The sequence below is a fragment of the Ambystoma mexicanum genome, chromosome 12 (assembly GCF_040938575.1).
Source record: "Ambystoma mexicanum isolate Mex_15411 chromosome 12, UKY_AmexF1_1, whole genome shotgun sequence".
In the NCBI taxonomy this organism is placed as follows: Eukaryota; Metazoa; Chordata; class Amphibia; order Caudata; family Ambystomatidae; genus Ambystoma; species Ambystoma mexicanum.
Genome location: NC_090936.1, coordinates 969,678,201 through 969,694,363, shown reverse-complemented (window position 1 = coordinate 969,694,363; position 16,163 = coordinate 969,678,201). Strand labels below are relative to the sequence as shown.

General features: G+C 44.0%; 1 protein-coding gene across 1 annotated transcript in view; it reads left to right on the top strand.

Annotated features, from left to right (window-relative positions):
- Positions 1 to 16,163, top strand: part of CPT1B (carnitine palmitoyltransferase 1B) — a 607,650-nt gene that overhangs the window by 449,130 nt on the left and 142,357 nt on the right. The window contains exon 13 of the mRNA XM_069629453.1: positions 6,226 to 6,342. Coding sequence (XP_069485554.1) covers positions 6,226 to 6,342 — 117 coding nt within the window. The remainder of the gene's footprint in view (positions 1 to 6,225; positions 6,343 to 16,163) is intronic.

Here is a 16,163-nt window from a genome sequence, read left to right as displayed (position 1 = left end):
AGTGAGGAGAGTGATTGATTGGTCTTTGTGCCAGCAGCATAAGCAACATTGCATGATTGTCTTTAGCAGCTGGATGGCTGGAGAGATCTACAGTTGAGGATGCATGCGGGAGGGGTGGACAGTGCAGAGTTGAATTCAATAAACGTGAGGTCAATGGAGTGGGCAGGTGGAGGAGAGAGCTTATTGTGAGGTGTTGACTTGGTCAAGGTAGGGGTCCATGGAGTTGGGCTTGAATTTAAGTGTAGTGCTAGATGAGGGTTGGTAAATGGTAGAGTAGGGAGATTAGAGCTGGTGAAATGAATGGGAGAGTGGTCTGAGGGAACAAGTCCCTTGTGGGAGCAGAGGAGATGAGAAATAAGATAGGAATATGAGATGAAGAGGTTTCTCATGTGTCAGTTGGAAGTTTATGTAAGCTGACTAGTGAGTTGTCAGATCGAATGGAGTCAACTTGGAGTTGCGCATTGTAAATACAACAGTGCATTTTATGACATGATGTAAATCCTGCAAGTTGCAACTTCGAATAAATGGTATACAGTACACTCTCTCCTGGAGCTCTGTATGGGGCTTGGGTGTGTAAAAGTTATTTCAGGAGACATATTGCTTACATTCTTCAGTCAAGAACATTTGCTAGTACAACCATACCGAAAGTGCGGTTTACCCAGTTCCAAAATACATACCTCTGGCCTGACTGATAATGTTGGAGCAAGAGTTCCATATCCTGAACAGCACAAGGGTGCATCCTTCCTTCAAATATCTGAGAACCATCTAAACCAATGCTAACTCTGAGCTTTGCTCTGAGATTTGTCCATTCATGTCCCGGTGCAAGTGTAAAGTTGTAATAGGAGCCTTAGTTACTAGTCACTTGTACTATTGCAATGCCCCGGACGAAACACCTTGTCACATGTTGCACTAGGCTTGCGCCTACCCTCTCCCTTCCCAAGACCACAGTTCCACTACTTTTTTCAGTACACTCACTGGATATTACCCAATCTCATTGAGTGCTCTGCCCTGGATAAAACCCAGAGTCACTCAGAGCTGTGTTCTTGATATTTCTCAGGCTTCATTAGAGCTCTCCTTCTGAAAAGAAACGCATGCAGACATTAAGTATCGGGTGGACTGCTATTGTTTGTCCAGCCTGATAGAGATGAAAGGGTGCATTTTGCTTGCTAAAGGTTTAGAAAAGACAAGCTGATGTTGAGCCAGAATACGCCTTCTGTCCCTGATTCCAAGTGCGGTCATTGGCAACTGCACTGTTAGGCAATGACCATCCCTCACCAGGCCCTAATTCTCGTATCACTACCCCTGCATGCAAGACCTTCAATCATTCCATGGATGCGGTGGCTGTTAAGCCGCCATGAAAAAAATCCCTATGCAGGTGCATCTCAATTGACTGAGGGAGAAGTTTATTTCCTATGCTGAGCAAAAGCAGCCGGATGTGTACATGGCAGACCTGCCAGAGTAACTAAAGGCAGATAGGGCTGCCTCCATGGATCAGAAACCATATGGGGCAAGGGCACATTACCCCTGCAAAGGACATCCATGACCGTATAAATGATCCTGGGTGAGTGCTGCAGGGCCTACTAGTCATCAACTGGAACAAGGCCAGAATTTGAAGCCAAAACATGCAAATTCACCAGGAGCCTTGCAAACAAGAGACTTAATGTTGCAAAGCAATACTTCACTTCAGACTGATGATCACCCACAACTGCTGATCACCCACAGACTGTTCTGAAAAGCACGCTTGGACATAGCAGCTATCTGTGCTATGCCAAGTTAGTAAAGGGGGGAATCAAGCGTTCCAACCAAGACTGTGAAAGCAGTTCCTTTGAGTCATTGATCAGGGCAGATCGTTCCCCCGTACAGGACCATGCTATTCTACAATTCCGTGGTGAAATCCAGATTCCTCAGTTAGACCTTGGGGCCTCATTACGAGGTGGGTGGTAAGGGATTACTGGCACCAGTAAGGGCACCGTTGCCGGTAATCCCTTACCGCCCTACTACAAGTTCCCTTTGTGGGTCCTTCTTTAACGCCTGTTTTTTTCAGGCGTTAAGGACGGGATCCGCAAAGGGACTCTAGAGCTAATTTGCAAATTGCTGCACCGTTATTAGCGCCTTCCCCATTCCCATTGAGCCCTATGGGGGCTGAAATGGAATTGGGGAGTGGCCCTGGTGAATGGGGAATTACCGGTCCCGCCAACCTTGGAATGGACCGGTAATTGCTCCATTCACCAGGGCGGAGTCTGAACGAATTTGGAGGCAGCCATGGCGCTAATAGCGCCATGGCTGCCTCCAACCTCGTAATGAGGCCCCTTATGTTTAGGAGTGAGTATGATGGTCAGATAAATGATACTAGCGAACAAGCTTCAGTCAGGTGAAGGGACAGAACATCTGACTGCTCTAACCATTCCAGTTCATGATGGTACCTGTTTCTCACAAATAACTCTTTCTTTCCCTCCAGTTAATGATTTTAGTCCTTGTTCACAAAGATCTCTTGCTTCCCTTCCCCTTCATGATGTTACCCACTGCTCACACAGATCTCTTGCTTCCCTTCCAGCTCATGCTGTTGCTCATACAGATCTCTTGCTTCCCTTCCAGCTCATGCTGTTGCTCACACAGATCTATTGCTTCCCTTCCAGCTCATGCTGTTGCTCACACAGATCTCTTGCTTCCTGTCCAGATCATGATGTTGCTCATACAGATCTCTTGCTTCCTGTCCAGATCATGATGTTGCTCATACAGATCTCTTGCTTCCCTTCCATCTCATGATGTTGCTCACACAGCTCTCTTGCTTCCCTTCCAGCTTACGCTGTTGCTCACACAGATCTCGTGCTTCCCGTTCAGTTCATGATTTTGCTCACACAGATCTTGTGCTTCCCTTCCATTTCATGATGTTTCTCACACAGATCTCGTGCTTCCCTTCCAGTAATCTATATTCTCAACAAAACAAAAATACTGGTATGTCCAGGGTTGGCCAATGTGAAGTATAAATGAATTAGAAACTTTCACCCGGTCTTAACCCGTGTAACCGTACTGGTTATCGATATTTCATGCAATTGTATGTACTAAGGTACTCCATGAAAATAAACATAAGATTTTTTGGAGATTGATAATAAAACTTTATGTCAAAGAGGTGATGCACGTAATAAAATCCAACATATAAGAACATATACAATCAATAACATAAATTTCACATTTGTGGATTCAATATAGAAACTTTTGAACAATTAGAAATAAAAAATAGTAAATAGTGCATGAAAGAAAAACATAAAACAATTGTCTATATTGACAGAAAGCCAGTTATTTGTCACTGGGATTGAAGCAAGTGAACAGTATTCTTTTGCAATTATACTAAATTCCCAAGGATACAGTTATTATGTGTCGGGGTAGGGTCTGCCAACGCTACAGGGGGAACAAGCGAACAACCGAATGGGGTTGAGGGTGCTTGAAACAAGTAACCCGAGCCCATCAGTGGACAAAGCCACATATGCAACAAGGTCCTAGTTGACAAGAATGTTCTGTGAAGGACCTCGTCTCCCCTCTGGTTGAAGAAAGCGTTTCGGCAGTACAGAATCAGTAAAAAATACTCTTCATGTTGAAAGAAAGTACTCCGCCTTCATCAGGGCAATAATTAGCAGGACCCTGTATTAGTAACAGGGGAGAAAAGAAGAAAAAATGGTAAAGGGAAAAAGAAGGATAAGTGATCAAGGATAATAGAGATGTGAAATCAATCAGGAGTGAAAATTAATCTGCACAGTAAAATTTGCATGCAAAAGATGAAGTAATATTTTTAACAGACATCAACCCTGGTTGTGTCTGCGATATATCTCATAGCCACATACAGCAAAAACCCATACAGAAAGGGAATCCTCTGGTGAAATACCGATGGACCTCCCCCCAAATGGGCAGAAAGAAAGATGATGGCATTGGGTCCCCTTTGGAAGAGTAGTGCATGTGTCCCCATAGCAAAACCCGCCGGTCAGCAAGCCAAGGTCCATGTGTGAGAGGCGGGACAGGCAGGAGGGGTGATGAATGCACTAGTTTCTGAGCCGTTGGAGTATGGAAAAACACTGGAAAACCGTGGTGGTCCAGTTGTCATCATCATAGGGCAGACAAAGCGTCTGGAACCTAAGGGAGCGATGTAACCGCGTGTGTACGGTTAGAAAGGGTAAATGGAAAAAGGAAAAATGGGGGGGTGGTATATAATGGGATAAAATAAACAGGTTAAATGCTCTACCTGAAATGTGTATTCTCCTGGGGGTGTGAGGAGAAGGAAAGAAGGAAGAAATGGCCAATCCAAGGGAGGCAGGAAGCATCTGTGTCCACGCAGAGGCAGTCGTGGACAGAGACCACAATTCGTGGGTTCTTTTCTTCGTGGGAGTCCCGATGCGCGATGCTGCAAGGGAGGTCAACAAGGAATGGAGGAAGAATGGAAAAGATATTCTAAAAAAGTGCATAGGGAATGCTAGGGGACAAGAGAGAGTGCCCGTATCTAGAAATGGTGGTGAATCTAACCGTTGGGTAGTACTGTCAGCCCTGTGCGTGGAGAAGAGGCTGGATGAACTTGCCTGTATTTGTATGGAGCTCGGCTACACGATCGTGGCTGAAATGGGGGAGACGCGGGGAATCCGCTGCGTGTCTACCTCTCTGCGGCCTGCCGTATGAATGCAGGCTGAAGCCTAAGGAAAAACGAAAGGGAACGGTTGTTATAGCAACTGTAGTGCGCGTACATCTGAGAAGCGTAGGGAGGTACCCGCAGTTCGCGCGGCGACCAATGAGAACCTGCCAAGTAAGGAATTGACAGGTGGGTGTGCACTGATAACGGCCAATGGTGCCGCAAGGGGGCGGGAGGCAACAAACCCCTGATGTTTCCGTGTCTAGAAGGAGAACCACCGCCCGTGGAACGGGTGATTGATCATCTGTCCCGTGCTTGCTGTGTCTAGAGGGAGAGAGAGATCACGTCCCTCCTTGGAGCTGAATCGACTGGGACCGAAAAAGGAAAAACATATGCTGACGCTTGCAATCAATGCATGTTGGATGCCCGGTGTTGTCCTGGGGATAGTGGAGTGTCATGAGGTCAGAAAAGTGTGCTGAGATGAATGAAAATGTCTACAAAATGAATGATAAATAAGGAAAAAGGGAAAAGGGGAAAGGTGGAAGTGAAAATTGTGCTCCTACTCTGTGCAGACTTGGTGGAATGAGTGGCAAGCTCCGGCGGAGGGTGGGTGAAAGTGATGGGACATCAGAATGAGTCAAAGACCGGTTGGTAAACGGACCCTGGTGTGGTGGCTGGGAGGGTCCCTACTCCAAAAGGGCTGAGTAGTGCATGGCTCCAATGAAGCGGAGGTGTATGTCCGTATGTCTAAAGGCCTTAGAAAGGAGTTTGTTCATTAAGACCATGTTCCAGTGAATCAAGTCTGTAGATCCATCTTTTTTCCAACTCTAAGAGTCTGAGCTGTATGTTCTGACCAGTATGGATCCTATCAAGCACCCACCAAAGAATGTCATCTGGGGTGTGGTGATTGGCCAGAAAATGTGGGACCAATGGTGAGGTAAGATTCTTGCATCGAATTCTGGTCGATGAACCCACACCCAGATTCGCCTTTAAGAGAGCGAAAAATATTAGGGAATACTTGGTTCACTCTTCTTTTACTAGACCTCCACCATGCACAGGCCTTTGGAATCTACGAAAAATCACAGGTCATTATCCCTGTGGATCTTGCTCAGTGTGTAGATTCACCAAGAAGATACTAACATTCAGTATCGGTACCCAACAGTGGACTTTAAACAACTTATCCAACTGCAAGAGCAATCAAGTTATATATTGTATCGAATGCCCTTGTGGCCTTAGCTACGTGGGACAAACTATGCGCAAAGTTGGCACTCGCATCTCGGAGCACTATTGCGCACACAGATCTCTTGCTTCCCGTCCAGCTCATGCTATTGCTCACACAGATCTCTTGCTTCCCTTCCAGCTCATGATGTTGCTCACACAGATCTCGTGCTTCCCTTCCAGCTCATGATGTTGCTCACACAGATCTATTGCTTCCCTTCCAGCTCATGATGTTGCTCACACAGATCTCTTAATTCCCATCCAGCCCATGCTGTTGCTCACACCAATCTCTTTCTTCCCTTCCAGCTCATGCTGTTGCTCACACAGATCTCATGCTTCCCTTCCATTTCATGATGTTACCCATTGCTCACATATATCTCTTTCTTCTCTTCCAGTTCATGCTGGCGACAGACTGCTTTGGTCTGGGATACACTGCCGATGGACGGTGCTGCGGTGACATCAACCAGTCACTCCCAGCTCCGCAGAGGCTACAGTGGGACATTCCTGAGAAGGTGAGATGTGGACAGGTGAAGACCATGTGCAGGGAATGCCTCCAAGGTCATAGTTAGGGGCTAATCGGAAGGTGTATGATCAGGGCTTATAGAGAGGAGGAGATGACGGCTACGATTTGTTTACAGGTGGAAGCAGCAGACCATGGTGAGGAGGTGTAAGTATGAGCTTTTAGGAGAGAACTGTGGCACTCACAGTTAACAGCACCAACATAGAAAGAAGGACAATGAAGATACATAAGGCGGCCAAATGAGCATTTCACCAATTTCATCTTTCCCCAAGAGGTCACACTCTCCCATCAATTAAATATGTCGAACAGTGTTAACCTGCGAGGCCCTTTAATCACACATCACTATCCTTCGTGCTTAGAAACTGGTCTCCGGTTTTAAGCGCGTTATAAAATAACAATTATCATCATAATAATCGTGCAGGAAAACGTCCAAGCAGAACTCCACTGTTCTGCCATTTTAACAGCATCACAAGGATTGCTGTTAAAACCTTAACGCAGACTGCAAAGCTTAAGGCCAGGCTCCTGACACATCCTGGTTCATCCTGAAACAAAAGAAATTACTGTGTCGGTTACTTGCAAGAAAATGGGGCCACCACATAGCCGATCTCCGCAAGCTCAGAAGTTCAATATACATATATCGTGAGTAAGATTTTTTGGCTAGAGCGGAGTTTCTGAAAATAATCCTCACAACTCATTGCCTACGTCACAACTTTGTAGTTAAGTTAATTTCATTTATGTTTGCAAAAAGGTTAGAAGGTGCCAAGCAAAAATGTAAAAAGCGCAATCAGTTAAAAATGACTTCACAATCTAAATCCAACCATAAAAGGCAACATTCGTCACAGACCAAAAAACAATGTTCCTTCTAACTCACCTGATTCATCCCCTTCCTGCATTTTCCTTTTTTCCCTCCATTCCTTCCTTTTTGGTTTAGGTGTATATCGCAGATGACAGCTTTGTAGCAATCAGTTTTCAACAAAATCCTTTAGATGATCTTCCGATATGGCTATCTCGTCTCAATTCTTGTACAACCGTTTCTCTCATGGCGTTAAGCATTCTTTAAAATCCACACGTGTTGAGGGGTCAGATTGCTACTGGCTAATGAAACTCATGCCTAGGCAAATACGCCACTTTTTGGAGAGGCCGTGTGATCCTACATTTGAGTGCTACAATACAACGGGCCTCATTACGAACCGGGCGGTAACCATGGCGCTATTTGCGCCATGGTTGCTGCCGGTAAACTACTGATTCCGCCATGGTGAATGGCGGAATTACCGCCCCATTCCAAGGTTTGTGTGGGCGGTAATTCCCCATTCACCATGGCCCTTCCCCATTCCCATTTTTGCCCCCATAGGGCTCAATGGTAATGGGGAAGGCGGTAATTACGTTACCGCAAATTGCGGTACCGTAATTACCTCCAAAGTCCCTTTGCGGGTCCCGTCCTTAACGGCTGGTAAAACCAGCCATTAAGGGAGGACCCGCAAAGGGACATCGGAATTGGACGGTAAGGGATTACCGGCACCATTGCCCTTACCGGTACCGGTAATCCCTTACCGCCCGGGTCGTAATGAGGCCCAACAACTTCCAAAAAAACAACTATTACTTTTTAAGAACCCCTCCCGTCCTACTATCTCATTCCATTGCTTAAATCACAGAACAGGTTTTGGTCGGGCAACTTTGATCCCATGATGGTGTATGGCACCAATTCCTTACTTGACCATTGCTTGTCGGGATTTGCCTTGATCATGGAATGGAGACCACTGTTGTTTCCTTCCTTCTGTGGAAAACCCTTTGCATGGGAAGCTCCATGAAACACATATGTTTTGAAACCTCTTGACCTCTGTGCATCATTAAACTTCTAGCTAATGATTCAAGTCATCCCTGGAAGGCATTCATCACTCTGGATCTTTCCTTTTCAATTTATCTTAGTTCTCCAACGAGATGGCTAGAAGGTTTTGAATTAATATAACCCACTGGCATTACTCAGGGAAACTCTTCAGAACCATTTTTATGGAGGGTGTCCCAGAGCAATTCCCATGGTTATGACTAATTCAAAACCTTCTAGCCATCACCCTTCATTTTTGTTTATAGGCGCTCCGAGTGGGATGGGTATGTCCATGCTTGGATCCCGAACCGCACAGGCCTAGTGACCCACGCTACACCTCACTGACAATGGCCTATGAGCCAGAAACATGACTGGGGTTGCTTGTGGTCTCATGCAGAAGGGATGTGACGTAGCACTTTGGGCTGGACTGTCCCTTTTGTCGTGGGACCACATCTAATTGGCATATGGTCTTTCCCCTTCTGTAATGGCTTGGCAGGCTTAAAAAACGATGGTTTGGTGGGTTGCCCAGAGCAATGCATGTGGTTATGATCAATTCAAAAACTTAAAGCTATTATCTTTCAGTTTTGCTTTATGTCTTAGTTCACCACAAGCCCTTCTTCATTGTCATTAATAAATACAGGAATATCACTGTGCTTGAGGGAGATCCTTTAACACTTGCTACTAGGGCAATATTGTTTCCAACATAACCATTACTAGTTCTGCCTGCATTTATATCATGGAAGTAAACAGAGCAAACAGTGTGTGATAAATGCAGTCAACCTACTACATTTTGTACACTAGAGACCACTGCCACGTTAACAGCACAGCCTCCAGCGAGCTCCATCACGAACAGCACTGCAAGACGTCTTTTATTGGATTCATGAATATTTTTTTATCGAATTTGACTATTTTTTTCACATCATTTCACGTCTTCTTGATGGAGTGGAAGTTTGGAAAGAAGAAAAGGTATTTTTCTTTCAGGCCTTAGATATGTTTCTACTTGTATTTACATATTAATTTCCCATCATTGCAGCATGTCCTAAGTGTACAGGTAATGTGACAAAGGTGGATGAGCACAATGCATGCCTGTCCTACGCTACCCGACAACTGTACCATAGACGACTTGCCGAACTGAAAACCCACAGGAGAGTGAGACATAGAGAATCGAAGCCCTGTGCTCCAGTCTTATCTGTAACAGCCAATTTCGGGTGCTCCCTCTTTCTCAAAAAACTGTCCACGGCCTGTCGTGTTTTGGGCAGTGTTTAGAGAAAGCTGGCATAGAGAATTGTCTGAAATGCTTTTAAAGGAGTTCTCCATCCGCAGTTCCTCCGTGCTCTCTCTCTCTATAGCATTATATTTGCTTCATTAGGTGGCAAAAAAGTGCATCCGAATGAGCAAAACTAAAACCTAGACATGTAACTTTAAAGAGCCAAGTACTGCAAGTGCTGAAAGCAGAACAGGAGGCGGGTAGCAGGTTTCCTGCCCTCCCAAGCCCTCCTTGTTCATGCTTCAACTGGACAATTTCAGAAAGTGAGACATGCCTTCTAGAGCCCCTACCACAGTTGTTCGATAAAAGAGAGCAATCAGGAAGCTAGGAAGTCTGGTAGAAACTTGAAAAAGTATTGTTTTATCATCAGCCGGTGACCGGGATGGGAGAATCAGGCTAGTCTTTGCGCATAAATGGTTTAATGAAGTGAACATATCATGAAAAGAAAATTCAGTGAAAATTAGTCCAACAATTGAAAACAAATGCACAGAAGGGTCAGTGATGACCCTTCCATGTATGGTTGTAATGTTCAATGCAAATCTATGTATTTGAATTAGCAGCCAATTTTTTAATACTCAATGCGCAAAGAGTCTTGCCCACCCACCCCAAATTACCCAATTACACACATATGACGAATAAGAGCTTCCGAATGTGGGCATCTATGGTACACACATTCAGATGCTCTTCGTGAATTGTGCACATCTTGTTTGGAGCAAATGCAGAGGGCTCACTAGCGCATCCTCTTTTTTGCACCAAAAAGACATGTGAATCTCCCGCTTTGTACTGAATCCTTAAAAGGCTTGCTTGTTAATTGATCTAAAACTTCACATTTCTTGTAAATTATCTATTTCAAATGGCATGCATGTTTGGGCTGTTTGTACCAGCAATTCTTTCTTTCAAAAAGGAGCGCTCTGAAAACTTTAGAGGGGCTGTGTTGGATGTGATGTACACATTGGAACCACAGGCCCAATAGTGGTCCATTATCACGGCAGTACCGACCTTCATACCCAGTACCTTTGATGTTCGTTTGCATCTTTGTTTACCACAACCTTCACTGGACCGTCATTCTGGAAACTATTCTCGAGTGGTATAATTGACATAGGGCCCGCTTCATTCTCCACCCACATGAGCAGTTTTGCGTTTGCTGCCCATTCTTTGAGACAGTCATCATTCTCCTTTTGTACCACTTCTACTGGAACCGTCAGGAGTGCTTGTGCTTTTTAACCCCACCATCCCTTCCATTCTTCCTTCTCAGGTGAACACCTGTCCATACACCAACAGTTGAGGTCTTTACTAGCATCTTGGGAGTCCTCTTGTCTCTTTTCGTCCTGTCTTCTGACATTTTAACTCCTTTTGTGTTACTATCCTGACTTCCCCTTTGTTTGGCCCATCCAAAATATACTGTACGGTCTTATCTGAACTTCAATAATCGTCCATCATTGCTTTAGTCTTGATGTAGCTGTCTTCATACAGGAACATCTTTTGTGACATCTATCGCTTTGTGGCCCATCTTCCTTGAGAATGGCCCCTTGTAGTGCAGAGCGCTATGTGCATAAGGCATTATGCTCTGGCTGCTGGAATTTCTGTGGCTATGAATGTTCTGGAGGCACTCATGGCATAGGGGATGAGAGACAACACATAGCAGCTCTCTCTTGTGGCCTCTCTCCCCACCTTGAACATGTGTTGATACCAAATGTGATTGGAAATGTAGGCTGAATCACATTCATGTCGCCCGCTTCACCCTAAACATGATTGGACGCAACCCTCTTCAAAGAAATTCCATCTTTTCCCAATTCCTATGTTTTCATTGGCCAGGCATATCTCAATAATTATCTTCAGATTATCATAACACATATCTTCTTATGATTCATCCATAGTAGGGCATGACGAAAACACATGGTTAAACATTGGTATTGAAAACATTCATTACTATTAATAACTGGCCTAAGCCGTTGAAACCCTAACTCTTGATTTGCAGGTGGCTCGCATGAACATTTCCTGCAATATGAGGAGGCTGGGTGAATGATTTCTCTTCGTCCGTGATGCTATCTCATTTCACAGGTCACTGTTCCCTTGAAACTTTCCGATCTACAAGGCTCCGCCTTTATCGCACAATTGAAACTCTTGAATAGCTTTAGGCACTTAGCTTACCCATATGTTTTACTAATGACCAAAAATAAATAGCAAAACTCCTTTGGCCATGCTTTCAAACAGCAGGAGATTATATGTACTATCTGCGAGACTTAACAAACCATAAAAACCCAAGGCTTTTTCGGCAGCTGCTGACTGCAAAGGTTGAGATTACTGATTTACCTGCTTTCTGCCATCTGAAAGCCTGTTTAGAAGTCGCAGTGCAAGAGAGCCCTAACCACTGTGTTCTGATACATTGTGAAAAGGCCACTTATATTGAGATTCACGAATTCCCCATTTATTTATATTAATATACGTCTATGTTTTTACATTTGATGGATTTAATACTTTATCTTTCTGCGCGTGTGCAGGCTAAAATATTGTCAGTTCTAAACAAAAAGTAAACCATGCTCAGTTTACTGCACCCCCAGTCATTAATATGGCGCATGCAACATGAACCCCTTGTAATGATCAGTGCCCTTCCTGACCATCCCAACATTCCCCCCTTTAGTTAATACTTTAACAAATCATAATCAGCTTCTTGGGGAACATCCGTACAACCATCTCTCACACCAGTCTGAATATGGGATACTCTGCCGTTGAACAAACCCTACTCGTCCCCCCACTATTCCTGCAATCTATCCGCTGTTCAACAAAAGCATGCCAATTTGGTGGAGGACACAAACACTTTCAGTTTGAGTACGCATGTGGGATGAAGTGGTGGTAACCGTAGCTTTGGACAGGGTTACAGTCATCATAGTGGTAGCTGTCGATACACGGGCAGAGCAGAATCGTAAACAAGAACAGAAAAGAATGAGAAAAAAGACAAAAATAGACAAAAACAACTTCACAACCAGGCTCAACCAAGAGGGTCATCAAGAAAACAAGGAGTTGATCCACGACTCGTTGGTGATCCCAGCCTCAATCTCGGTGATCATCACTTTCAGTTTATGCAAAGCAGCAATAGTCCTGGTGAGAGTGTCGTTTTCTGTATCATTGGGAGGCATGTACATTATTAACTCCCGATTTTCCGGCATACTACACCTTTCATTGCTGTCAGGAGGTTGGGTATATACCGGTTCTGAAAAGTCATGAGCCTTAGTGCCCGTAACTCTTCCATAATGGCACTAAACACTGACTCAGAAGTGTTCATGAAGAGTAACAGCTCATACCTGGTCACCTGGAGCCATTTGCCATTTGCTGCTGCTTGGACACCAGATGCCAGGAGGGAGGTAAAGATAGTTTTAGCGTGGCTAAACAGTCGTGTTGATCAGTAATGTCCGCTAAAGCTTTTGATGATGCTGCTACAGGGTAATTTGATCTTCACCTACGTTGTAATTGTTCCCAATTCTCGCTGTCAAACAAAGTCTATTTGTCCGTATAGAGTAATTAAAAGGACGCAAAGGGCACAGGGGACAAAGGGAGCACAGAAGTAACTTTGGGCATTGGACGGGCCACTTTGGGGATCATGAGAACGGGCACATAAGGGGAAGAGAGCCTGCACACACCTTGCCAGGCTGGATGCAACTGCCTGTATGCATACAATCCACAAGTCCAGAAATTATTTAAAAGAGCAGCCGTACCTCCAGTCAGATCTGTGTGTGAAGCGTGCAACTGTAGTTCCCATTTGTGCCAAGGGTACTATGCCATTTCCCTTAAAACACAGAGAAAAAGGGGTAAGTGACAGTATCTTAACAGGTTTTCTGGCTCCTTGAGCCACGTCAGATACTGAAAATGGTTTCTGCATACTGTCCCATACTCTTGATTAATTTATGCCCTTCCTTCTTCTGAGCATCCCCTAATTCCTCCAGCTCTGCAACTCTTTACCCATTGCTCCCGTCAATTTTTAGGAAAATAAATGTCCTTCCAAGGTCAATTGAACTCTTTGAACAAACCTAATAGTTTTGTGTGATGAGCGCTTTGAAACCGAACACTCGTCATCACTTGGTATGATTTATGCACTAATTGACTGTCCTTCAAACTGCTCTCGAACCCTGCCCATGCTAGGTGCACTAGGCATAGCGCATCTGCTGTGTCTACCTCACTCGGGATCAATACCCTCAGAACGCCAGAAAACATGGGGGATGAGAGAATAGATGCAGATATCCTATCAGTCTCTCTCCCCATCCGCCTCATAAGGCTATACCACATGTTGTCCGCTGCAAAACCATGTGCATTCATTGTAGGATCTAATTAATCATCTTCATTATCAAAAATATTATTATTGGCATTTCTTTTCACTCTTAACATTTTCTCCTCAGACCTCATAAAACTAGACAGTTTTTAATTTCCCCTTTTTATACTAGTTGTCATCTTGAGACATGATGGACCAAGAAAACCACAAAAATATTAATTTGTACACAATTTACTATCTTAGACATTCTTTTCCCTATACAAACATTATTTAAATTCCAGATCTATATTCACACCCCCTATGGCATACTTAACTTCTATGCCTGCTCCTGCTCCTGTACAGGTTGAGGGCTGCTGGTATCCCTTTGTGTACCCCCCAGATGGATCCAACTCTGGTTACCCTCCACCTTCACAGCAGCCTTAGCAGCGCAGATCACTGCGTGCAGCCCATGGAAATGCTGTTTGGTCCAGCGATGTATGAAGGCGCAGATATGGATGAGGTGCCCAAGGAGAAGCTGTGTCTTGTGCTGATCGGCTGTAGTCTCAGCGTTTTCTCCTATTGTCTGTTGGTGAGAAGGCACAACCTGTGAAGTTATAATCTTAACAGTTTACGTACACAGAGGCCAACCTCAAGCCACTGGGAGAATGGACAAGCCATAACAATTAGATATCTGAAGTTAATGCACCTCATTATCATGTCCACAAAATCAATGTGGAGCTCCTTCAATGGACCAGAGGTCCTGGGCAATACCCCCCTCACCGATCTCATGGTATTTCCGGGATTAAACTCCTCGCATACTACACAATTCCCTATTAATTTACTTACCTGTACTTATAGGTTAGGGATGAACCAATCCTCCTGGAGCTCTGCTGTGATTTGTCTTCGAGAAGTAAGTGATTGTAATGTAGTTGTTCTAGAGCCAAAAGAAGCAGCTCTACAGACATTACTAACTTCCCCGGCACTTCCTATCTCCAAAGCAAATCTGTGGGAAAGATCACATCCTCTCTTTTTCCAGGGCTCCTTTTCGTCTATAAGGGCTTTCACTTGCATATCTATTATCTGGAGCACCGGGACTGCGGTATACGGGGCTGGTAACTGTACCTCGTGGGAAACGGTTTCCATTTTCTGGGAATCTGTGAATGAAAAATATACTGCTTCCTTTGCTGCCTTGTCTGCGGCACCATTTCCGAGAGCTATCCCCTGTCAAACCTCCTAAACCCTCTTCTCTGCCATCTTGATAACCCAGAATGGACGGTGGAGTTGACGAATGCAGAGTCAGAATAAACAGAGACTGCCTTCTCCTTACACATTTCTGGCACCTCCATAAGTGCCTAGATAAACATTAAGAACATACAATTCTAAAAGATCTTCGAGATAATGACTTTCTAATCTCTAATTCTTCTATTCTAATTCTATTCAATAATTAGGATTAGATTGTCCCTTCATTGGAATTTTCAATTCACTCAGACAGTTTAACTAATTAGACTGACAAAAAATTCTCGACATGTTTCAGTCCTCTGTGTAGGTCTTGGGACTTTCTTCAGGAGTAGTCAATAAGGGGGGTTTAGAATGGGCTTCAGCTAAGTATGAACTCTTCTGGCCTCTTCTTTAAGATGATAATAACTGTTGATAAAGAAACATTAAAAAAGAATCAATTTATGTTTCTTTAGACACGTTTAGAGGTGTCAAGAAAGACTACAGGGTCCATTTGGTTACCTGGTCTTCTTAGTGTGGGGGCTTTCTTGATTAGCAGGCGAAAAAATGTCCACATATGTTGGGCATCAATTTCTTGGGAGGAAGGATATTCCTACCGAATCTGCAAACAACAAATTATTTTATTTACAAGAAAATCTACTCCAGCCTTCAGCTTAGAAAACACAAAGCATTCTGGAAACTGCAGTTCCTCTGCGAGGTCGTTTAATTTGGAGAGGAGTGGTGTCCTTTCTTTAGTAATTGGTTATGGTTTCTATATATTTTAAACGTATTTTAAACATAATGGCGAGATCACAATAGCTTATCCCTTATGCATGGGTTCTTAAAAAGGTCGCATTTTAGTCAGCTTACCAGTGGTTTAGTCAGAAAACTCTCTCTGTTCTTTTCCTTGCCGCGATGTTTTGCGGATGTGTTAATGCAGTTTTAGCTTCTGTGTAGAGGCTTCTACAATTGGTTTCTGAAATAAACCACACGGGTTGTATCCGTTAGTTCTAAATGGATTCCTGTTTCCCATTGCTGAAAACAGTTCGAAAAAAGACTTCAGTAAAACTGTTCTCCAGCTATTCTTAAAGCTAGAAAAGTGCTAAAAAATGCTAAAAGGATGTTAAAAAATGCAAGTCAAATGCTGAGTTTAAATCTAAGTGCTATCTTACTTCTCTGTATTTCAATACTTTGCACAAGCTACCGTGTGTATCATGATTTACCTGTTTCTTGGTCTCTAGTCATTCCCAATGGTGCCACTACAGG